General features: G+C 38.1%; 2 protein-coding genes across 5 annotated transcripts; one reads left to right on the top strand and one right to left on the bottom strand.

Annotated features, from left to right (window-relative positions):
* Window positions 1-819: 819 nt before the first annotated feature.
* LOC307007416 (uncharacterized protein) lies at window positions 820-22,471 on the bottom strand. Of its 4 annotated transcripts, XR_013799619.1 has the most exons (5): window positions 21,625-22,471; window positions 15,687-15,781; window positions 12,805-12,893; window positions 5,950-6,126; window positions 820-1,483 (listed from the first exon to the last, which is right to left on the bottom strand). XR_013799619.1 is itself a non-coding variant. In XM_079629449.1 (4 exons), the coding sequence occupies exons 1-4, from the start codon at window positions 21,720-21,722 to the stop codon at window positions 1,346-1,348; spliced, it is 420 nt and encodes a 139-aa protein (XP_079485575.1). In that variant the 5' UTR covers window positions 21,723-22,471; the 3' UTR covers window positions 820-1,345. The 4 variants fall into 4 exon arrangements, 3 of the variants coding, with proteins under 3 accessions (XP_079485575.1, XP_079485576.1, XP_079485577.1); XM_079629449.1 differs by lacking the exon at window positions 5,950-6,126; XM_079629450.1 differs by lacking the exon at window positions 820-1,483 and having other exon boundaries at window positions 5,942-6,126.
* Window positions 5,914-9,245, top strand: LOC307007415 (potassium voltage-gated channel subfamily A member 2). The gene is made up of 2 exons (XM_079629448.1): window positions 5,914-6,167; window positions 7,378-9,245. Exon 2 carries the CDS (start codon window positions 7,516-7,518, stop codon window positions 8,995-8,997), a length of 1,482 nt encoding a protein of 493 aa, XP_079485574.1. The 5' UTR covers window positions 5,914-6,167; window positions 7,378-7,515; the 3' UTR covers window positions 8,998-9,245.
* Window positions 22,472-24,137: the final 1,666 nt, after the last annotated feature.

The raw sequence follows: 24,137 nt of genomic DNA, 5'->3' as shown, positions 1-24,137 counted from the left end.
AATTTTGGTCTGAAAGGGCCTTTACATTTGCTCAAAAATATTTTTGTTATTTAAAAAAAACAAGCCCACCCCAGGTGAGAAAAAGTAACGCTAACGTAACGCATTACTTTTCTTAAAGTAACTAACGCAATTAGTTACTTTGTAACGCAATACTGTAATGCATTACTTTTCAAAGTAACTTTCCCCAACACTGGTCAATACTGACCAATACAATAACAGATAAATGGGGGAAATAGCTTGAGTTGAGAAAAGTGAAGATCAATTAAAGGAAGCTCTTCAAAATGGTTTAATAAAGAGCCACTACTCACTCCTGTCTTTTAGAAGTGAACAGTTTTGTGCTCTGGTTCTGTCTTCTGGTGTCCTGGATGGTTGCAGGGCAGTTGGCAAGCAAAAAAAAAGGTAAAGTCAATCTGATTGCTTGTACAAGGTATTATTATTACTCAATCGCTTTGTATGATGAACAGATTGAATTTAGGCTTTTATTTACATTTAAACATTCATCAACTCACACATCAGTTGTGGTAAACGGAAGATCAAGCATGTTCGCTTGACGTGCGAGAACCAATGAGGTTCATTCTCGTGTTACGCAGCACATTTAAACTTTTTTGTTCTCACGCGTCAAACAGGTTCGGTTGAGTTTCTATTTATATTCGCTGATCAATGTTTAAATGTAAATACATTCCTAAATTAAATCTGTTCATCATATAAAGCGATCGAGTCTCTTCAGAAAATTTGGACTAAACCGCTCAGTTCTAAATGGATTAGTTTAATCTCTTTATGAACTTTTTGAAGCGTCAAAGTAGTTGCGTACGCTGTCAATGGAGGGACAGAAAGCTCTCAGATTTCATCAAAAAGATTTGATGAACAAAAGTCTTACAGGTTTGGAACAACATACGGGTGAGTAAATAATAACAGAATTTTCATTTCTGGGTGAACTATCCCTTTAAATAAAATAATCTTGCTTCATGAGGATGACCATTAAATACTGAGTCATGGCTCTTTCTTTCCGCCTCAGTTGTGGATCACTTAGAAAACCCAGCAAGCATGATACCACATCTGTGGCCCAAAGCCAGTGATTCCTCGGTCTATGTGATGTCATCACAGCTCTCATCCCCTCCAATCTGTCTGTGGAGGGGCTCTAGGTGCCTGTCGCCATAGTAACAAGAGGACCACCATCCAATGATGGCAGAATGTAACATTGTGTCTTGATAATATGAATGTGATTTTAAGGTGACTGCACACAGTATTATATTCGTGTTTGTAATATGGGATCAAGACATATAGCTATTAATTATGCAAGATTTGTTTCTTTTCTCCATTACACGCAGTTAAACAAGTTGTAATGTCATTGTCCGTTTCTGTATGGGGGTGTGTCGCTGCAGGTTGGGATGGATCTGCTGCAGTGAGAAAGTGACCTTGAGCTGATTCTGGGTCCTGGATCCCTGCCACTATCTGCAACCTCCTGGCTCAAACTCCAGCAGTGCTGAAAAACAATGAAGAATCACTCAGACTCTTAAGATTTATGAAATGATTCATTATAAAACTCAAGTTAAATAATGCATGCTGAAATATTTGCTTGTTTTGGCAACAAACACAAAGAAACCTGCAGTGTCACCCTATGACTCGAGTCTTTTGAATCCATTAATCAAAAGATTGTTCAGATTTGTGCTCTGATTCAGTGATCATTTCTACAGATTAAAGATCTTTATGTGAGCAGGTAGTCTTTCATTTGTTGTCCGAGTTTACATAATACGTGTCATTGAATTGATTCATTAAAAAAACACTGTTCAAATCCACTTAAAGTGATAGTTCACCAAAAAATGAAAATTATGTCATCATTTATGCACCCTCAAGTTGTTTCAAACCTGTATTAATTTCTTTCTTCTGCTAAACACAAAAGAAGATATTTAGAAGAATATGGTTAACCAAACAGTTGATGGACCCCATTGACTTCCATAGTATAGAAAACAAAAATACTATGGAAGTTAATGGGGTCCATCAACTGTTTTTTGGTTACCAACCTTCTTCAAAATATCTTCTTTTGTGTTCAGCAGAAGACATAAACTCGTACAGGTTTTGAACAACTTGAGGGTGAGTAAATGATGACAGAAATTTAATTTTTGGATGAACTATCCCTTTAAGTAGAGACTTAAGTAAAGTGTTTAAGCATCATAAGCATCTTCCAAAAAATGTACAACAAAGCAGATCTTTCATTTTTCCTCCGTTTTGTGAACTGTCACATGACTATGACTTCGTAGTTCGCTCAGATGATTGGCTATTATTACTGTTATCACATACAAATCAGAGTAGGCCTATATTTGATTTTACATAATCTAATCTTTTAAAGTCCCCTATAGTTGAAAATATTTTTTTTAATGTTGTTCATCTACGTGGTGTGTGTTTAATATGCTTTAAGACAAACCATGAGCAAATTCATGTCAACACAATTGCAGAGTATTTTCTCCTTAAAACTGCAGTGAACCAAAGACAGTCTCAAAAACGCGGTTTGAAATCGTTGGTGTTTCTGACGTCACAAACTACCTTGTAACCAATCACGTCAACATGTGATCGTCAACCTCTGTGCTGGTGCGGAGGTGGGGCTAATTTGCATATTCATAGATCCGCGTATAGCCTACTAAATGAGGCAAGGGTGTAGAGTTACATTCAAGCTATTTTAAGGCAAGGAGAATTTGTTTCAAGGAAAAAACATTGAAATAAGTTTTGGTGATCAAAGATGAGTTTTAAGGGATACAATTATTGACCACAGGTGGACTTTAAGCAAATTAAACTGCATAGTATTTTCTTGTAAACAAACTCCAGTATTTATGTACAACTTTTTCCAAAGTGAACCTTAAAATATTTGTTTAATAGCAAGTTGAAAAGCGTTGTTGTTGTTGTTGTTAGAAAGCCTTACAGGCCCATATAACATCTGCACTGGCAAAATCTGTTTTTCTCTGCATCGCTGTTTTTCTCTACATCACTGCATAAACTAAAGTGAATATAAGATGAAGGGAAATTTGATAAACGCAGCAAATCTGTCTTCACTCCTGGTCCTGTTCCTCAGCTCAAAGCACCACATGCAGACAGGATATAGAGCAATGTTTTAATAGCCTTAAAAGCTTTCCCTTACCACCACTCTTAACTCAACTATAGCCAGATCGACTGCATTGTCCCTTGTGACTGAACTTGTATATTTGTGTAACCGTGAGAGGGCTTCTAGATTGACCCAGGATCAATGGGGCTTTGCTCACGCTTGCGTCTCCTTTCTTTGGCCAGTCTTGAACACATCTCACCAAGCACAGAATTACACAAACATCTCAGTTTTAATTAAAACATGTGAGCTAATGCAAGGCGAAGTCCATGAACACTCCTTTGTATTGGCTCTCTCATGAATAATGTCTCAGCTGTCAGAGAGATTTCCTGAACATGTATGCATGATTGACATGCAGGCTCTGGCTATAAAACAAACAGCGATGAGCCTGTCACAAACCCCTCAGCACAATTTGTATGCAAAATCATCCCTTGAAAGCACAGAGAATTCAACCAATGCGGTAAAGGAAATTGAACTGATATCAAATAACAAATCATTAATTTGCAATGCAATCTATAGGTGGATCATTTGTAAATCAAACGTGGAATGCAACAAATTTTCACAGTGTGGTGAATCGGGTTTTGCTGCATGAGCTGCACCTACTCTGGGGAAGAAAAAGTAGGTGCCTTACTGATATACCACTGCAGCAAATGGCCAAATCTTTTCCTTTTGTTAGCAGTAAGACAAGTTGTATGTATTGTCTTCTGTCAGTGGTTTCCACGCCTCAACCTTCATATCCGATCAGTGTAAAAATACCTCTGCTTCATGGATAGACAGAAAGGTCAAAATTTTACTCTGCAGCTGTTCGGAATACAATTTATGCATAAAGTGTGCATATTGTGTATATAGCTTATAAAGATTTACAACATTCATGGAATACACAGATACAGTATCACATTTCTGCATGCATAATATTAATTACATATACTGTAAAACCAATTCCACAATTGGGCAGGTATGCAGTATGCAGTAAACACAGTACACCATTCCATATAGTTATTTCACTGACATCAAAAAATGGTACATACAAGCTAGGCTATATGCAGAATATATCTATATTTATACAATTGGACGTCCTACTTATCTGGTGCACTGCACTATCTGGAAATACACAAATGGAGACAAAGCAAATGTGTTATTTAAAAAAAAAGCATCATATTTGGCCACTAGCAACTGTGAGAGACAATAACAAAACAAAGAGCACGTATTGTCTTGCAGAATATCAATATAGATTTTACGTTCTTTTTCCGTTTAAATGAATAGCATTTTGACAGTGCGGCTCGTGGAAACACCATGCGTGACGCGTCCCCTTTAAACTGCCCACTCTGCGGATAAAGTGAGGAGTGGTAGCGCGGACTGTAATCCAAGAGTCTTTTGGTATGCACAGCAACGATTGACTGCAGATTCCATTTAACGCTTTAACTAGCTGACTAATGGCTTGTTGCGTGAACATTATGACACAACTACTGAGACGTCGGCAAGCGAGGTAGACGGACAGGTAGGAAGAGATTCGAGATGTCTGTCGCTGCAGGCTTCTTATGTTTAATGTTTTGCATCTGTTCCCATGTCAACATGACAACGTGATAAAATCTGTGTTTTTCCTGTATTACATTCATTTTTAAAAGTGGTAAGGTGCAGCTGGTTCATTTAGGGTCATTTTTCTACAATATCTAACCCTTGATTTAACCTAATGATCGATTTAGTCAAATGAAAAACAAAATTGGCTTGAATAAAACTATTAATATATAAATTAAGGATACCAGACAACACATTTTACTGTGATTGTGTCATCACGTGTCATTAAGAGATGATGCTACAAAATTAATAATTTATTTTACATTGGTTCGTGGTTCAGTGATGTAAAAACACAATTCATACAGACATTTACTTAAACACACCTCTTTTATGAACATTCAGTCTCGACGTTAATGGTCATTTAGAGTCTTATGCGGCTTAAAAGGAAGAAAATTATAATTTTTTTAAACTGTCCAGAGATTGTTTTTAAAAAAAAAGTGTGTGGGGGGTGGGGGGTCATTTGGGTCATTAAGCCTGAAAATATTCTCATATTCTTTTATAATTATTTGTAATTTGGGGGAAAGCTGTAAAAGGGAAATATTTTCCAATATTACTTGAAAAAAACTTTTGTCTCCCAACAAGTCAGTGGGGTCTAACTAACTGTCATGTGACAAAAATAAATAAATAACATTTTGTTCAGATCAAATAGAATAACACTAAGAAAACTTCTTGACTATTCATATATACAGTATATATATATATATATATATATATATATATATATATATATATAGTTTCACTTTATTTTAAGGTGATGTAGTTGCATTACTTACTCAAATAATACTGATTAATATTAACTACATGTACTTATTATATATGGTGTTATCTGTCTATCTATATATTTGTACTGAAATAGGTTTGAAACCTTTTTTTAAATCACGTATTCAAGAAAAAATGTATTATCTCAGACATACTTTGTCATTGGCCCTCATAAGTTGCAGAATTATAAGTAGTTTATCTCTCACAAAGAGCATTCCCATTAATCTAACGCATTGCCTGTCCAATTAATGGATGTGATCACTAAAAGACCATTACTTACTTACAGGACAAGCCTGACCTGTGCCTTCTGCAAATGTTTCACATTCACCTCTACTGTCGTTTGTTGCAACCTGTCTAGCAAAGACTCTGGCGACCTGCTTAATGCCTCCTTAAATTTGGAATGAAGAGACTGCATCATTCCTTTGCATCATATGCTTTTTTCCTGTTCTTCCCTCCGTGCCCTTCTCAAACAACCTGCGGTGATGAAGCTTTGGGGTAGATGAGGACACACCCGCATACTGTACCTCTCTGCCCCTCCTCCCTGCCTGCCCCGTTATGCACAATACGCCGGTGTGCCGAGAGCTACAGCGGACAGTAGCAGTCAGGATTTAAGGAATCAGATGAGTTTGTCGTTTTCATCGGTCACACAGACGCCGGATTGCTATCCTCACTTCGAGAAGGCTGTCGTGACTTCTGGGAACCTGAGGAACCACAGGGGTGAATTAGAAGTTTATCCAAGCAGGTAAAATGTCTCAGTTCTGATTATGTACTCTGGACTATTCAATATATGGAAGCTTTATTATTCATTTATTTGCTATGTGTATGTCTGTTTGATTATCTACAGATATACATCATATCATGTATTATATAATGTGGTGGGATCTGAAGAGTAAAAAGATAGAGGGACCACAAAGTCTTGTTTAGCCTAAAATGTATTTTCTTGCAGTTTAATATTTCATAGGCTGCTTCTGCTGAATATTTTAAAGCATGCTGGCACCGTTTGGGACAAGCAACATTCCAGCAAATATGTCCGAACAGCATGCAATATGCGGTTCTTTGAATGTCCGGGTATTTCATGGAAAAGGAGGAGTAAGGGATGGGGGACACGCTTGCACACACTGTATGGATGCAGCATAGTTATGTACAGTAGGATGTGCATGTCTCATAGAGAAGGGCCTCTTTTATATGACAGCACTGTGAGAGATGCAGTTTTATGTCAATGGATATGTGTCCATTGCCGAACACCCGACAGAACTGACACGGCTTGACGCAGAGTTTCATTATGTTGTGGTTCTTTAAGAAGACCAAGGAACTGCTTCGGATGTGAATGTATAACTAAACATGCTGTTCTATAAAAATTGTGCGCTATATTTTTAGATCTTCTTTTGCCTACGCTTTGCTATTTTTTATGGCATGTGTGGTATCTCTCATCATTACTATACTAGGGACATACTTGTACTATGATAAACATAATTCATAATTCAAATGCAGAAGATTTACCTGTTTCAGCTCAAGAAACGTCATCATAAACATTTTATCCATAACTTCTCTTAGTTCTTTTTTCCTTTAGATTGAAAGTAGGCAAAGTCCAATGCAGTAGAAAAAAACTACTAAATATTAATTGTAATGTTTTGCATCCTATTTGTACACTGGCGCATGACACATTATCAGAAAGCGTATCACTTTACCTGTATTCACCCTTCTTTTGTTGCAGAAAGCAACTTTTAAGAGCAATTAACTTGGATGTTTAAGTCATTTCAACTTAAATTACATTAAACTGACTTAAAAAATTAGTTGAATCTTGTATAACTTATTGCTTAACTTATTTGAATTAGTTAAACCACTGCTAAAACATATGTTGTAATAACTTATTTATCCTATAATTTTTTTACAGGGACACAATATTAAAGATATTGTCTTTAATATTGCATGTTGTCTTTGTTGTCTTTCAGTCGACCCATCCAGTAGCACGCTGTGGCCCTTAGTGCTCTACGGTGTCAAGCCCCCTTCTGTGTGGATTCCCACCCTGCATTTTCCCACCCTGTGGTGCCCTGCCTCAGTGAACAGTGCAGGCCTCACCCTCCTGCATTATGACTGTGGCCACGGGCGACCCCTCAGATGAGGCGGCAGCACACCCTGGTCTTCCTCAGGACTATGACCCCGGAACGGAGCAGGACTGCTGTGAGCGAGTGGTCATCAACATCTCGGGTCTGCGTTTCGAGACGCAGCTCAAGACCCTTTCGCAATTCCCCGAAACGTTACTGGGGGACCCCAAGAAGCGCATGAGGTACTTTGACCCGCTGAGGAACGAGTATTTTTTTGACAGAAGCCGACCCAGCTTTGACGCTATCCTCTATTATTATCAATCGGGCGGAAGGTTGCGGAGACCCGCCAATGTCACTTTGGACGTTTTCTCGGAGGAGATTCGTTTTTATGAGCTCGGAGATGAAGCGATTGAGATATTCAGGGAGGACGAGGGTTTTATCAAGGAAGAGGAGAGGCCGTTGCCTGAAAATGAGTTTCAGAAGCAGGTCTGGTTGTTGTTCGAGTATCCAGAAAGTTCTGGGCCAGCCAGGATTATAGCGATCATATCCGTCATGGTCATCCTTATCTCCATTGTCAGCTTCTGCCTGGAAACCTTGCCCATCTTCCACAGCGATGAGGAGGAGATTCACATTCCCATTCCCGGCAGTAACTTCACAACCATTTATAAATCCAACTACTTCACAGACCCTTTCTTCATTCTAGAGACGCTATGCATCATCTGGTTCTCCTTCGAGTTCTTGGTGCGCTTTTTTGCCTGCCCTAGTAAAGCCAGCTTCTTTGTGAACATAATGAACATGATTGATGTGGTGGCCATCATTCCTTACTTCATTACACTGGGAACGGAGCTGGCGGAGAAAGCGGAAGCGGAGGAGCCGCAAGGGCAACAAGCCATGTCTCTTGCCATTCTGAGGGTTATAAGACTCGTTCGAGTCTTCAGAATCTTCAAACTTTCCCGTCACTCAAAGGGACTTCAGATTCTTGGCCAGACACTCAAAGCCAGCATGAGAGAATTAGGTTTACTCATCTTCTTCCTCTTCATCGGAGTTATCCTTTTTTCTAGCGCTGTCTACTTCGCAGAAGCTGACGAACCCGAGTCGCAGTTCTACAGCATCCCGGATGCCTTCTGGTGGGCTGTGGTTACAATGACAACCGTTGGTTATGGAGATATGGTGCCCACAACCATTGGAGGAAAAATTGTGGGATCTCTCTGTGCCATCGCTGGCGTCTTGACCATTGCCCTTCCAGTGCCCGTCATCGTCTCAAACTTCAACTACTTCTACCATCGAGAAACCGAAGGTGAAGAGCAAGCACAGTATCTCCAGGTTAGCGCCCTCAAAGCCGATTCCCAAGAAGAGCTGAAGGGAAGTCGAAGTGGATCCACCATAAGCAAGTCCGACTACATTGAGATCCAAGAAGGTGTCAACAACAGCAACGAGGACATTCAGGACGAGAACCTCAAGACAGCCAATTGCACTTTAGCCAATACAAATTATGTTAATATAAAAAAAATGCTGACAGATGTCTAGTCATTTGGGGAGCAGCTCCAACTTGAATTTAAAAAGGACTAGTGAGCCGCGTTCGAAGGAGGATTGTTATTAACTTGAGATTTCCGATCTCCAATACCTCATTGAAACCGTACATCCAGATCAGTCCACAATCTAAGTATTCATCAGAGTTTGCATGGAGTCATCTACATCATCTAACATCTTATCCGGAGCGGGAGCCAAGTATTTATACGGAACTGTGGAACACAAATAAACAGCACATGAGTGTCAATATATTTCAGTCAACATCTTACTCTCAAAGCCGAGCTTCGCCAAAGAAACGTCATTTGTGTGCTTCATCTGCTGTTAAAAAGGTTTGCCGTCACACGCAGTTCACGCATACGATACAAAGAATACTCACAGAAGTTTCATCCACTCTGATGCTGCTTGTTAAGAACACCAATATTCACATAGAGTCAAGACGGTAGTCTATTATTTTAGCGTTATTATAGTGATCAGCTGGGAATGTTGAAACGGCATATACATATGTATGGACAACACTTGTATCTACTCCTTGATAATCCTTCTGCAAAGCTTTTGAAGACAAGATGAATGTCTCTACATGTCATATTTTATGTTATTTTTAGTCTACGGTGTCTGTGTCCACTGTTGTTCAATGGCTTTTCCTTTCTCATCTCATATCACCTTTTAACCATTTTTATTTGCAGTTCTTCAGGATAAAGAGCATACAGAACATGCTAAATGAAAAATCAGCAAAATAACACCCTAGTGCCACAGAGAAAAAAATGCTTGATGTATTGTGTGTAAGAGGATACGGTTTAGTGTATATATTCTGCGAGCTGCAGAGATAGTCCAAAATATAGTTGATATTCAAATAACTTTGCCACTTAATGAGCCATATTGTAGTTCACTTAAATGTCCCCTAGCACATTTGTAGCAATGATGTCCGATTATTTTCAATCACTGGCTTGTCTATCATCTTGAAATCATTTTCAGGTGTTGATAGAGCGTGTTAGATGTTTTGTCTTTTCTTTTACTGGCTTGGATCGAGAAAAAACACTGGTATTATAGTGTTGCATGGCCTCAATCCTGAATGTTAATGGCATGGATTTTCAGCTCAAACGAAAGTGATATACAGAAACTTAGCTAGATATTACAACAATATGTATCTTGGTCTGTAAATATACATATATATATACAGGTTCATCTATTTTTATCTGTTTTGTTGTGATCCAAAGGTGCTTTTTTCAGGTTTTGTTTTGCAAGTGAATCTATAAAAAGACACTCAGCATTGCATTTGGACAGACAGCACAGCATTAGGGCATTGATTGCTGGGACATTGATTGTCTTAGTTTCAGGTGACCTTGAAATCTAGATATACAGGCTTACACAGGTCTCCTGTCTCTTGCATTAAAGACTGTTTTATCGCTAACAATGAATCAGCAGAGAGCTTTTGGAAACTATGTAAGTCAATATTGTCTTCTTTTGATTGACCTTCTACAAAAGTTCTGGCTCCAGCCACAGTTGCTGCATCCTCTCCTCAAACGTATATTATCAAGTATAGCCGTTATTAAGGCAGTATAGCCACTATATTGTATCAAGTATAGCCATTATCTCGAGCATCTTATTGGTTTCATGCTTCTCTTTAGACACAAAATTCAACAGTTTGTGGATGGATTGAAGATTTGGCTCTATTATTTGATGTGGCACATGACTGTGCACCCTTAGAAGGTTTCTCACCCACATCTATTTCAGTTTCTCACCTGGGCTGCAGGTGCCTTTGTCTTCGTCTCTCTAATATAATTTTTTTAGCAAACTGTGCTGATGCTGCTCATTTAGAAGCAGATACTGCGTTCACAGCTGCTGCTAATTATGTCATCTTGTTTTAATTCAGAGTATAGACATCACTGCAATGCGCACAGTTGGGGTTGGTTTAACAAAGTGTATGAAACTGAATGTCGCCATACGGTGCATAGCCAGTGCCTAAGATATGTTCTAAACTTGTTTGGATGCTTTAAAGGTGAAGTGTGTATTTTTTTTTATGTTCAAATAATTCATTTGATCTAAGCTGTAATTAATCCCTTCATGGACTGATTTCCCCAAAACACTGTGGTGCTTTCAAATCTTTGCTCTGTTTAAGCAGCCCAACACCACAAAATTGACTCAACCAATGGTGTGATATTAGTGTGAAACTCTTTCTGTCTGAGCAATGGCAGATTGGAAGGTCTGTTTTGAAAATATCATTTTGGTAATTCCATTAGGAGAGCAGAAATTACACACTTCAGCTTTAATGCAGGCAAACAGCAGGTTTTCTATGCATGACATTGGACAGTATGCTTTTGATGTATCATCCTAATACACGTTGTCATTGTAACTTCATATTTAATGTGTGGCAATAACATATATTGTGATTTTGGTGCTAGGCCTGGCTGTGTGAAATGTCAGGGCTATAACAGTACCTCTTTGAAGCCTTCTTTTTTCCACGTCTGTGAAACACTGGAAAACCGCAGTCATTGCTTAGCTTGCAGGTGCACTAGCTTCTCGCATTACGTTTGCATTGTGTGTTGTTTTTCTAAATGTCATTTGAAAGGCTAAATGACAGCATTGAATGTCACAAAATCATATTTGTCAGCATCTTATAATCAGTCCATGCATTGCCACGGTTTAGAAGGATGTACATGAACTTATGCAATCAATTTGTTTGTCTTCACATTGTTTTTGTTTTAAAAAATGACAGGGGGAGAGAAAAAGCGATAATTCACCCAAAAATGAAAATTAGCCCATGATTTACTCACCCTGAAGCCATCCTAGGTGTATGACATTCTTCTTTCAGACGAATACAATCAAAGTTATATAAAAAAATGTCCTGGCTCTTTCAAGCGTTATAATGGGAGTGTTATAATAAAGCGCATCCATCCGTGATAAAAGTGCTCGAAACGGCTCCAGCGGGTTAATAAAGGCCTTCTGAAGAGAAGCGATGCGTTCGTGTTAGAAAAAGATCCATATTTAAAACTTTATCGACTAAAATAACTAGCTTCCGGCAGATGGCCGTACGCAAGTCAACTTACGCCAAAAGCCGATTCGAGCACTTTTATCACGGATCGATGCGCTTTGATGGACTTCCAGAAAAATATACCCATTGACTCCCATTATATCGCTTGGAAGAGCCGGGACTTTTTTTAATATAACTCCGATTATATTCGTCTGAAAGAAGAATGTCATATACATCTAGGATGGCATCAGGTTGAGTAAATCATGGGCTAATTTAAATTTTTGGGTGAACTATCCCTTTAAAGGCCAAATTCAATCAAAACTATATAACCATAAAACCACCTTTCAATAAAGCTGTATTATTAATTATATTACATTTATCACACAGATTTACACCAATTGAATTGAATTTGGTTTAAATAAAATTAAATACTAATAACATCATTTTTAACTTTTAAGCGATGTTTAATGTTAAGTCAACATGAAACAATATTCACAACCCATTTTACTTTAGTAATGTGATGCAATGGGGGGAAATATAGGCTGGCACTTGATATGAAAAGATCCAAATCTGATTGTGAATTTGCCAAAACAACGCCTAAATACCTATTTTGCGGCCTATTGGTTAATGTTACCCAATGCACGTTGCAGAAAAGGAACATCATTTCAGAGGCCAATTTTTTTTCTCATTGTTGAATCATGCACAATAAATCCAGGAACTTTATTACGAAAGTAAATATTTCGATTCCATGTTGACTTGAAGCATAAACAGGTACTACTGTTGTGAGATTTTGATATAGGTTTAAAATACAGTGAAGTTGCAAGAACATGTTGTACCATGCTTTGATTGCCTTTGGCCTTGAGTATATGAGTAGGCTGCTGGGATTGAGACAAGCCCTGCATCTGTCCATCCCATGTTGTTGAGACTGCAAAGAAAGAAAGAAAAAGTCTCTCATATTGCTTAGTTATGCAATACTGTGTGTGTGTGTGTGTGTGTGTGTGTGTGTGTGTGTGTGTGTGTGTGTGTGTGTGTGTGTGTGTGTGTGTGTGTAAAGCTCTCCAGACCCTATAGCCTGTGCTCAACGGCCAGACCAAGGGAGTCTAGACTTATACAAACACCTCAATTGGCAGAGAGCTGAATGTAGTCTATTTCAACCCATTCTGGCTATAAAGGACAACCCCCAACACACTGAATGTTTTACATTCCTGTTAGTGTGATCCGGTCTATAATATTCACTATAACGCAACCATGTTTTTAGGATGTAACGCACTGAAAAACAAAATGTCTTCAGTGTTACTGGATGTAAAAGATGCACTTTACAAGCACCACCAGTGGACAATCTATGGACGGAGACATGCATAACCCTTCCAAATGATCAATACTGTCTTAAAGCAAATACAACAATGAAGATGATATATGAAACCCGAAAGCTGTGTTGCTTGTTCCTTTCAATGGATCTCCATGTTGCCGTGCATTGTCTAAATGTCATAGAGTTGCTCAGAGCTACTATTTTGCAGATAATTTTAGAAAAGGAAATAATGACAGCAATGCAGTGTTTCAGAACACTAGGAGCTTTTTGATGTCGATATTATTAGCTCATCCAGAGGAAAAGGTTGGTAGCTTGAAACCATTCAGGGAAAGGTGCCTGGTGGCATCTTTGATTTCATTCCGCTTTAAGTGCTCAGCGTATAGTCCTCTGCACTTTCCACAGTGATGAGGCTGTGCTAAAAATAGCCATTTCTTTGGGAGCAAAATACATTGGGAACTGTATGCGTGTCTAAGAGGATGATATAGACAAGGCTGGCGTATAAAGACTGTCAATGTATATTGGCATAAGCTCTAGAGAGTTGGGCGCGGAAGGTGAGAAAGAGAGAATTTGTGTGTCTAAGTGACAATAAGAGGAGGACAGAATGTTCAGAAGAGACGGGAATAGATGACAGGGAGCGGGAGGTGCGGGATCAAATATGACACCTATGGTTAGGTTATGCGAAAGATTTTGTTCGCCAGCAAATCATTCCTAATTCGCCCTATTCATAGAATATTATGTTTGTGTCGCTCTCATATTACAGTAGCTATACTGCATTCCAGAGTAAAGAATGATTCCTTTCTAATGCAGTTTTGTTTTTGTTTTTTTCGACTGAATCTTTCAGTTGTATCATTTATATGAATGTGGACTGACACTCAATGGGGTCAGGAATCTATTTGCATAGGCTATAAAAAAAATATATTCTAGCTTTTCATTTTACTTAAGCATTGCTATAAGGCTACAAATACAGAATTGAAATTCTGGAAATCTCAATCCCTCTGTGTGCTGGTGCTGCCCGAGGTAATGTTTCATTGAAAAGGAGAGCATAGATGCCCTCTAAAGGCAATGCCCTGAAATATAATGAGGTAATGTTTCATTGAAGAGGAGAGAATAGATGCCCTCTAAAGGCTGATCTGAAATATAATGCACATATATTTTCACTGTCTAACAAGATCATATTTTTGGTTGTATGGGTGAATCTCACAAATAAATGCCTGGGTCATATAGAAAGCAGACTATTTTAAGTAACTTTTTTATTATTTATTTATTTACTTATTTGATTTTTATGACAAATTGACATTACAATCATCTGATTCGGTTGTAATGTTTCTTTGTTTTTAATAAAATTTCATTTGTAATTAAATTAAATTTAGTACAACGAATGTTACTATGATTTATACTTACAATCGTACTTGAACGATTTATAAACTATTTAAATATTAATCTTCTGCTGTCCTTAATTGCTATGACAAAAAGTCACAATGCAATATAGGCCTATATATACATATAAATATACATATATAAATAATATATACAATAATATAATAAAATACAAAATAATAAACATATTAAAAATAATAGTCATTTTTATTCTTTTCATTTTGGGGGGGGGGGTACATTTTACCCAGAATGCTTTAAAGCATTGGTTTGCAATTCTGAAACCACAAGCTACATCATATTGTATGATTATTATTATTATTATTATCTGCAAAACATATACTCTGACAGTTTCTATAATGTATACTTTATAATTATGCCCTATCCTGGAAAGAACATACTGGTATAGCTGCTTGTAATCTTGTTTATAAAAAGAAAACCTATTTTATTTTATAATGCAACACTTCACTAATGACGGTATTCAAATCTCCTCAAATCTCCTTTCAGCTCCCAAGTGTTCAGTTGCCATATGGCCTGGACTCAGATCCAAGAACACGGGCTCGTGAGCCACACCCTCCACCCTGAGAGATGGAAAACTGGTGAAGCAGAGGGAGGTCGAGTCATATTCCCTCACACTGCCCTAACCGGCTGTTTGTTTACCACAGATATGCCACATACTGTTGGATTTAGCTGCATGTGTCAGTTATTTTCTGTAAAAAAAAAAAAAAAAAATCTGTATTTTATCACCTTAATCACTGAGATGTTAAGAGTAAATACACGGGGGAAGTTATATTAACAAATACAAAAACAAATAAACGTGCCGCTATGGGAAAGAATATGGTAAAGAGGGAAAGGATTTCCCAGAGACCGGCTGAGTTGAAACTCCAACCATTCATCAGTTTTTCTGTCATTCTGTAATCATAAACCTCCTCAGATTTATAACCTCCATCATAAATGTATATGACTGTGTCTCCTGCTGAGTCTAGTGATGTAAGCTGTATTGATGTTAGGTACAGCATGAATCTTGTAACCTACCAGAGATATGAGAAGTCTTAAAATATCCGCCATGAGTTAATATTTCATCACCAACTGCAAGCTCAGCATAGTCTCTCTCCAACAGGGAATCTTTCCTATGGAAAGCAACAGAAATGTCATAGATAATAATGAAATTTGGTAACATGAATTTAAATAATGCAACAAAACAAGACTTATCAGACCCAAAGACTAGATAGTTTAAGATCAAGGGTAAGAGGTTTAATTCTCTCTTGACTCCCTAATATTAAAGGGATTTTTTTTTTTTTTTTTTTTTTTTTACTTAAATGCATAAATGAGGACAGTTTTATTTTTATGTCTTTTTGTTTCAAACGTGAATGTGATCTAAAAGCATGCAATAAAAGTGCATCAGTGGCTTATCTAAACACTTTTCCTTTAAGCGGATGATTTTTTTGCTCTTGTCCACTAGGGGCAGTGTGCAACAACACAAGGGCTCCTTAGATCAAGTTTCAGCACCACACAGTATCTGTACACGCAGCATGTCTACTACAGAGGGAACGTCACTAGAGAGAAAAGGACAGAAATACTAAACAATCTGCCAAAGGACAAACTGAAACAACACTTTTGTTCTCACTCATTTTTAAACATGTAAAATGCTTCCATTAGTAAATAATTATACACTAAATTCCTTAGGGGTGTAAGACTCCTCCTGCAATGACTCTTCAGGCCGCTAGGGAGCGCTGTCTGCTCACTCCTGCTATGACTCTCCAGGCCGCTAGGGAGCGCTGTCTGCTCACTCCTGCTATGACTCTCCAGGCCGCTAGGGAGCGCTGTCTGCTCCCTCCTGCAATGACTCTCCCAGTCACTAGGTGGAACCACCTGTTGTGAACTCTTTAGTTAGGACTGCTCATCAAGCCTCTCCAGTCCCAGCAACCCAGTCCACTCAAGCTGCTCCAGTCCTACCAGCCTAGTCTCAGTCTCCACCAGCACCTCTCCTACTCGAGCCTAGACTTCCAGCCCCTGAGAGGAATCATTGGAACCCAGAGATGTGTCGATGATTTATTACACGGTGTGCTCTTGCTTTCCAATTGCACCCTGACAGTTTCCCTACAGAAAGCAGCAGGTGGTGCCACCTAGTGGCTGGGAGAGTCATTGCAGGAGAGGGCAGACAGCGCTCTCTAGCGGCCTGGAGTCATTGCATGAGGAGTCTTACATGGGATTGTTGTCCCAAGGGATATATAAGGTTTTGAATCAAAGTCCAACTTCATAAAAGCTCTAGCAATGGTTTTTGCATGATGTGAATTCTATCCAACAAAAAATATATATTGTATTTTTTGGGCAAACAAGTGTCAAACAGAAAATGAAAGTACTACATTCATCTTGGTGGTTATAAAAGCATAATCAAATTAGCCAAAATATTTTTTTATAAGTCTGCGGAATGTTTGGAACTTTGTGAATGACGGCGGAGTTCTGAGGGCGGAGATCATATTTGAGCCTGACCATGCTTGAAACAATAGCCAGAGGTTGTCTTTATGTACTTCTGTGAGTATTAGATTATTACTTTTCTTAATAATCATCAAAGAAGATGAGCGTTTTCTCCTGTTAATTACCTAAACATAACTCGAAAAGTTTGTACAACAAAGATTGTACATTAAAACCCCAGAAAGGTGATTTATAAGCTGAAAAAATTAAAATGATCATCACTTACTCTCAAGTTGTATGAGTTTATAGTCCCAAAGAAGATATTTTAAAGAATGTTGGTAATCAAACAGAATTAAAAATAAAGTTTTTGGGTGAACTATAATGAAGCAAAACAATAAATGCCCCCCAACATGCAGCAGTTTCAATGTTAAAATTACCACCTGACCCATTTTCATAACCAGGCCATAAACAAACTAGTATTTAAAGAATCAATGCGGGTAAAACTAAAAACCCATGCCCCGTGTAAATATTAAAACCCATTTGTTTATAGAAAGCATAATTTCGTTGTAAGTGAATTGGACTGCATAAAATCAATGGAGCCATTCCATTACTCTCCGACCTATTGATCGCATACAGCAGGAAAGCACAGCCAGGTCTGTGTCAAACGCAGAGTCCCTAAGACTGTGAGAGTCCGTGAGAGTGTTGCTAAGGTGATAGACAGTCTGCTTCGGTATGGGCAGGTCTGTGAAATACTATAGACAAACTGTAGACCTTAATAGCCCAAGTCTCATTTCACATGTAAGACTACACAGGCGAGAGACATTTAACTCTTGACACGCCACAAAATAGCCATATAACAGTGGCCGCAAAAAAGTATTTGGACACTTAAGCCACACTTAAAAATGTATGAATGTCAATAAATATCCAGCGTGGTGAATTTTATTTTAAAGAGAGATAGCAGGAGCAAAACGTTTCACAAATGATAGTTTTAAATTATAAAGATGATACAAAAAAAAAAACTTAAATTTACTTACAAGGACTTTTAGTATATTTTAATGTATTTTAAAATGTAATTTAATCCAAGCAAAGCAGAATTTTCAGCATCATTACTCCAGTCTTCAGTGTCACATGATCCTTCAGAAATTATTCTAATATGATTTAGAGCTCAAGAAAATATCTTATCATTATCAATGATTTAAAAAATGGTTGTGCTGCGTCATATATTTGTGGGAAAGTGATTTTTTATTTTCAGAATTCTTTGATGAATAGAAAGTTCAAAAGAACAGTATTTACTTTTAAAATGAAAATCTATACATTTCTTTAATGTCACTTTTGATCAGTGTAATGCTGAATGAAGGTATTCATTTAAATAAATATTTTTTAAAAAGTCATTTTGACCCCAGACTTTTAAATGGTAATTTAGGCAATGACTTGTATACGCTTTCTGGTTGTCCAGTTAGAAGGTCTACAATCACTTGGCATTGCATTACACTTAGTTTATATTACAATGCAATGCAATTTGTCCGTGTGCAACTAACTGTTGTGGTCACTGTAAAAAAAAAGCAATTATTTTTAATCAATCTTTCTGCGCACAGTGTCTCCAAGGTCATACTGAGTACACAAGCATGAGTGTTAGTTTATAGATGGAAAAGGAATATTGCAATATATGCAAGTTAGCGTGAAACAGCTTGTTCTGGGAAATTTGCCCAAAAAAATATCAACCCATGCTTTCCAGCTATGAATAATCAGGAGGGGCACGGCTACCTTCAGGCACCGTTAGTTTCAGATGTAACTCAGTTTAAACCGTGATTCTCTAATACGCTGCATGTTTTTGCATTCCAGATTGCTTCTGCTCAACCAAGGCAAACAACACCGGTGTTGTGGGACTACTCTGCTGGTGTACAATAGGCTGGCCAGATGGCTCCACAGAGTGAGACTGATACAAGAGTAAAGGACTCTGGAGAGCTGGGGCGCACCTGTGAGAGCCGCTGCACAACTAATTAAGCTAACTGCGCTAACAGGCTGCTTCCAAAACTGGCATCGCTTCCAAAATAGGTGGGAACCTTAAGTGTATCTTGGTCTGTTTTATTGAGAAATCTGTAGCTGATGGAATGATGCTTCAGTAGCAAGCGAGTGGTCTCTCAAAAAAAATTTAAATTCTCTACACTACAGCCTCTATCTCTATTTATAGGGGCTTTTGCTGATTTATAGCATCTGAGTGATGCTCTGGACTTCGTCCAGAACCCTTTATAGGCACGATCCCTCTGGGCGAGTGGATCATTTCTAGCCTCATCGGGAAGCTGCAGCTCAATCCTTTAATGGGTGTGATGCAGCAATGTAAATGAAGAAAATGTAGCCGGCTTCACTTAACTTAAGACAATTAAAAAGAAAAAGGGTGTTTGCTCAACAGAACACTAAAACAAAAAAAGAAATATACCGTAACAGAATAATGTGGTGAAAAATTAACAAAGTTCCTATTAAATAACCTGCAGAAGTATATTCAAAACATCTTCTGAAAGTATAAATGTTAGTTGGTAAAACTTTATTTTAAGGTGACGTAGTTACACGTTACTTCATTTACTTGCTATAGTAATAACAGTACATTATGCATAATTACAAACTAACCCTAACTCTATAGTAATGTAATTAATATTACTGAGTACTTATTTTAGAAATGCAATCCTCTAAACCTATGATTATATATATATATAAATTAGGGATGCACAATATATCGGTCACCATATCGTTATCGGCAGATATCGGTTAATTTTTTATGTTTTCAAGTTACGTTTATGTTATCAAGTTTATGTTATCGGCCCGATAAGAACATTTGTCTAATATATTAAAGCCGATAAATAATGGATTATTTCCTTCAGCTGAAATGTGCACTGTTTAGATGTGCACTGTTCAACATGATGGTTTTGAATTGCTTGAAATATGATTGGAATCACTTCAAAAAGTGAAACAAGTCTGTCATATCGGCTACGTAAAATTATAATGAGAACATTATAATTGTTTGTTTGGGACATGGCTTTTACAGGTGAGACTTTTGTTTTTATAATCAGGCTCTCAAAAATTATATCAAACTTTGGATTTAGATTTATCGGCCAATATATCGGTTATCAAATATAAAGATTTATCGGTATCGGCCAAAATGTTCATTTCGTTCAGCATCCCTAATGTATACTGTGTATATATATATATATATTAAAATAATATATATAAAACACTTTAATTAATAATAATATTAATGAACAAGCCAAAATAATTTACTTATCTCAAGACAGGGAAATATCAAAATACTAACCCTTGCAAAACATCAGTCCACCACCCTTTCCATTATGATTAAAAAAAATCCACCTATGACTGGAGGAGTTTTCCCTCTTTACTGTTTTCGTCTGCCAAGATTGCAGTAGATTACATTCTTTCTCATTTTTATCTCTTTCTGTCTCCCGTTTCAAATTCATGACTGGGCGTTCATTCTGTTAATCTTGCGAACCCTCGCCTCCTGGCACCAGTTCTGCTTAAGTTGGCAAGGACGTCAAGAATGAATTACAGTCGGCCTTCTGGCGCACAGGAACCTTGGGATGTAGAATGAGGGATTTTGCTCTTATATGGAATATGACACTGCACTAATTGCCCCTCACAGTCCTCTATATGCCATTATCACATGCATAGACAAGCTCAAATTAATTCTCAGTAGCTACTTTAGTTGACACAAAAACTGCCAACTGTGTTTGTATCAGCTTAGATGAAATTTGATCCGTGACTGTTTTTCCCAGGTGGGGTTATTGTGCGTCAAACAAAAATCACGTGTTTTTTGAAAGCACGTGTGGTTGAAAACGACAACAAGAGGTAGAAACCTCAGCTTTAAAATGAATGATGTACATAGTGAATGAGAACAAGACTACTGAATCAATTCAGGTGTTATGTAACAAAATGAGTGGAAGGCAGAAGGATCAGTTCTCTAGCGCTTTGAGTACACACGTAGGCCTGGGTGGTCCATCAAATGCAGGGGGCAACACATAGTACTTTTGACACAATCGTTTTTTCCCAAAGTTTGAGGGATGTAGTTGACTACTTTTGACTATCAACATGGTAAATTGTGGAGATTATTCTGGCACAAAGACATCCAAATAGAAAGGAATTGCACATCTGATAAACATAACGCAAAGTTTATAAGTGCAACAGAATGTTTTGTAAAAATGTAAAAATTGTAAACTGCCTTCATAAAAATACAACGCGCAAATTTGGAACGACTCAACCAACGTTGCAGTATTTAAAAGATGCAATGCAAGAAGAAGGAGAGACTGTTGCAGTGTGAAACTAAGCGGAATGTGCTTAAGGATCCCATTTATTTCAAGTGCCCCAAAGAAAACTCTTTTAAAAAATGTGCCCCTTGCAATCTTCCCGAAGTGCTTGTTGTATCAGCTAGAAATGTAACAACAATCTATTGTTCGTCATCTTTCACACGGCATCTTAACATGTCAAAACTCATGCGCAGAACACAAGTTGAATGACTAATTGACCATCACATTAGTAGTAGCCTGTTACGTACCTTTGTAAACATGAAAAGATAACGTGGTCAAAAACCCGTGCACCCAAACTCTGGGAACGCCAGCCACTGTTGTGTTCAGCATGCATCAGGCGGCCCATGAACGATCCATGGTTGTGTCGTCCCTGAAACTAAAGCATGACATGAATTCATGTTGTTCAAAGTATGATGGGTTAGCACATATCCAATCAACTGATACAGTGAACACTTAAGCCACCAATGTCTCATGGCCCTCCGTCAATCAATACTTGGGTGACATTCAACTTCTCCTCACCTTTTTCACAGTGGATCATTCAGCACTTTTGCGACCTACTCAAAACCCTTACTCAGGCTCTGCTGATCATTTGTAGAGACATGCAGATTGTCTGGAACCAAATCGGTGTCCTGCAGCATTTAGATACATTGTTACCTTTTGTATGTCTCATTTGCAGTTGCCAGACATCAGCAAGAAGCTAAAAGAAGACTTGATGAATGGCCCCTTTCACTTCTGCCTCTGGACCCTAAACAGAATTGCACTGGATCTCCTGTATAAGCAGTTTAAAGTTGGACTGCGTTGTGTGGCTGAATCGCTGCCGAGCACTGCTGCAGATGTTTGTGTGTGAGAGCGTACGCGCTTGTGTGTGTTTGACAGCGATACTGGGTGCCGAGTCAGGTCCCCTGAGCTGATGGGGGAGGACGGAGCCCGAGATGTATGTGATGTGATTTGTGTGTGTTTCTATGCGAGTTAAAGTGTGTGCAAATGTGTGTGCTCATGTGTTTGACAGTGATGCCAATTCAGGACCCCTGAGCTGATATGATGGAAAGAGGCTGAAACATATGGTGTGTGCATTATACAAACTTGTGTGTGTGTGTGGGTGTGTGTGTGTGGGTGTGTGTGTGGGGGGGGGGGGGGGGGGGGGGGGGGGGCATTAAAAGGTGTGGTAATGTTCAGAATAGAATACTAGAATAGAATACTAGTTGTAGACAGACAGTCAATAAAAAGCAAAAACAGCAGCCACCTTTTACAGTTCCTCCTGAACCAAAACACAGAGCTTATGCTGCATTTACGCCATGTTTTAACCGTAATTACGAGATGGCATCCCGTGACATTCTACCTAGAGATGTTCACATCCTCAGACTCGGATTTATGCGTTTCTATGTCAACATTATCAACGGCAAAATTAATCTGCAGCAGTCAGGTGGTACAAGAGCTCTGTACGTTGTTTAGGTTCATTAATATTGAAACATTATGTGCTTTGAGACATGAGGTAATATAACGCTGTCTCTCCTGACACTTTGCAGACACTGTTGTGTTTTGGAGGAGGAGGAGGAGGCATGTAGACGCTCTGAAGGGAGGATGGGATCTCATGCTTTCAAAGCTAGCTCGCTATTACTAGCCTCTCTGGAATTGCATACCCTACCTTTAATTCAGCAAGTGCCATTGAGCTATCATATTTTTTTCATTTGGGATAAAATATTTTTATTTTATTTAGCAAGAATGCATAAAATTTATAAAAAGTGATATGACATATAACATCTATAATGGGTTTTTTTTTTCAAATTTCTTAATTTCTTTTAAATTCGTAACTTTTTGTTACTTTATATTCATCAAACTATGCAGGGGGGGGGGGGGTCTGGAAAATCTGTTTTCAACAGTGATAAGAAATGTTTCTTGAGCAGAAAATCAGCATATTAGATTTCTGAATTTCTGATTTCTGAAGGATCATGTGACACTGAAGACTGGGGGAATAATGCTAAAAATTCTGCTTTTTCATCACTGGAATAAATTACCTTTTATTATATATTAAAATAGAAAACCGTCATTTTCAAAAATAATATTTCACAAATTTACTGTCATTTTGATCAAGCCTCAGTAGTGTGTGTAAAACAACTTTTTTTGGTAACTTTTGACAATCAAATGAGTCAAGATCAAAGTAAAGTCAAAGCATTGTGAAATTCAACATTCAATGGTTGATGTTCCATTCAAAGCTTGATGGGATAATCATACTTAATGTTACCTGTCTCTACAAATATCATGTAATGCAGGAATTTTAACTTATTAACGTAATTTATTTGCTTTAAAGTCAATGTTTACCATTAACAGTTTCAGAGTTGTAATTTCAATGTTGAGTGCTATTCCTTTCCACTTTTTTTAAGAATAAACTTGAAAATTTCACAATTCCAAGTTGTCTATCCAAGTATGCACAAAGGAATTTATGCATATGTATGCAGTACAATAATAGTATTAGTACTGTACTTTACTGATGTCTGTATAACTGCGTACTATACGTCTGTGTAACTTACGAGTGCGAGTGAGTAATTGTGAGTCTGCGAGTGCGTGTATGTGTGTGCGTGCTCTCGCGCCCTGGAGATGTTGCTCTGTTTGCTTACTCTGCAGCAGCACAAGACCCGCCGTCCTTTACTCAGCGCTGTTTGCCCCGCAGAGCTCTTGCTGGCTCCAGCACTGTGGGGTCCTCCTCTGACACCCCAACACTTCGGCACCCCGAGAACAGCAACCAGAATGCGAGAGAGACGCA

Source organism: Phoxinus phoxinus (assembly GCF_949152265.1).
Source record: "Phoxinus phoxinus genome assembly, chromosome: 11".
NCBI classification, from domain to species: domain Eukaryota; kingdom Metazoa; phylum Chordata; class Actinopteri; order Cypriniformes; family Leuciscidae; genus Phoxinus; species Phoxinus phoxinus.
Note: the sequence above shows the minus strand (reverse complement) of the source record. Positions and strands in the feature narration are given on the sequence as shown.

Coding starts and splice junctions, on each gene's coding strand:
- LOC307007415 (XM_079629448.1), top strand. CDS start 7,516: ATGACTGTGGCCACGGGCGACCCCTCAGATGAGGCGGCAGCACACCCT.
- LOC307007416 (XM_079629449.1), bottom strand. CDS start 21,722: ATGGGCCGCCTGATGCATGCTGAACACAACAGTGGCTGGCGTTCCCAG. Junction 15,782..21,624: donor ATCTTTTCATGTTTACAAAG/GTACGTAACAGG, acceptor TGCTTTCCATAG/GAAAGATTCCCTGTTGGAGA. Junction 1,484..12,804: donor CCAAAGGCAATCAAAGCATG/GTACAACATGTT, acceptor ATTGTTTTTCAG/CACTGCTGGAGTTTGAGCCA.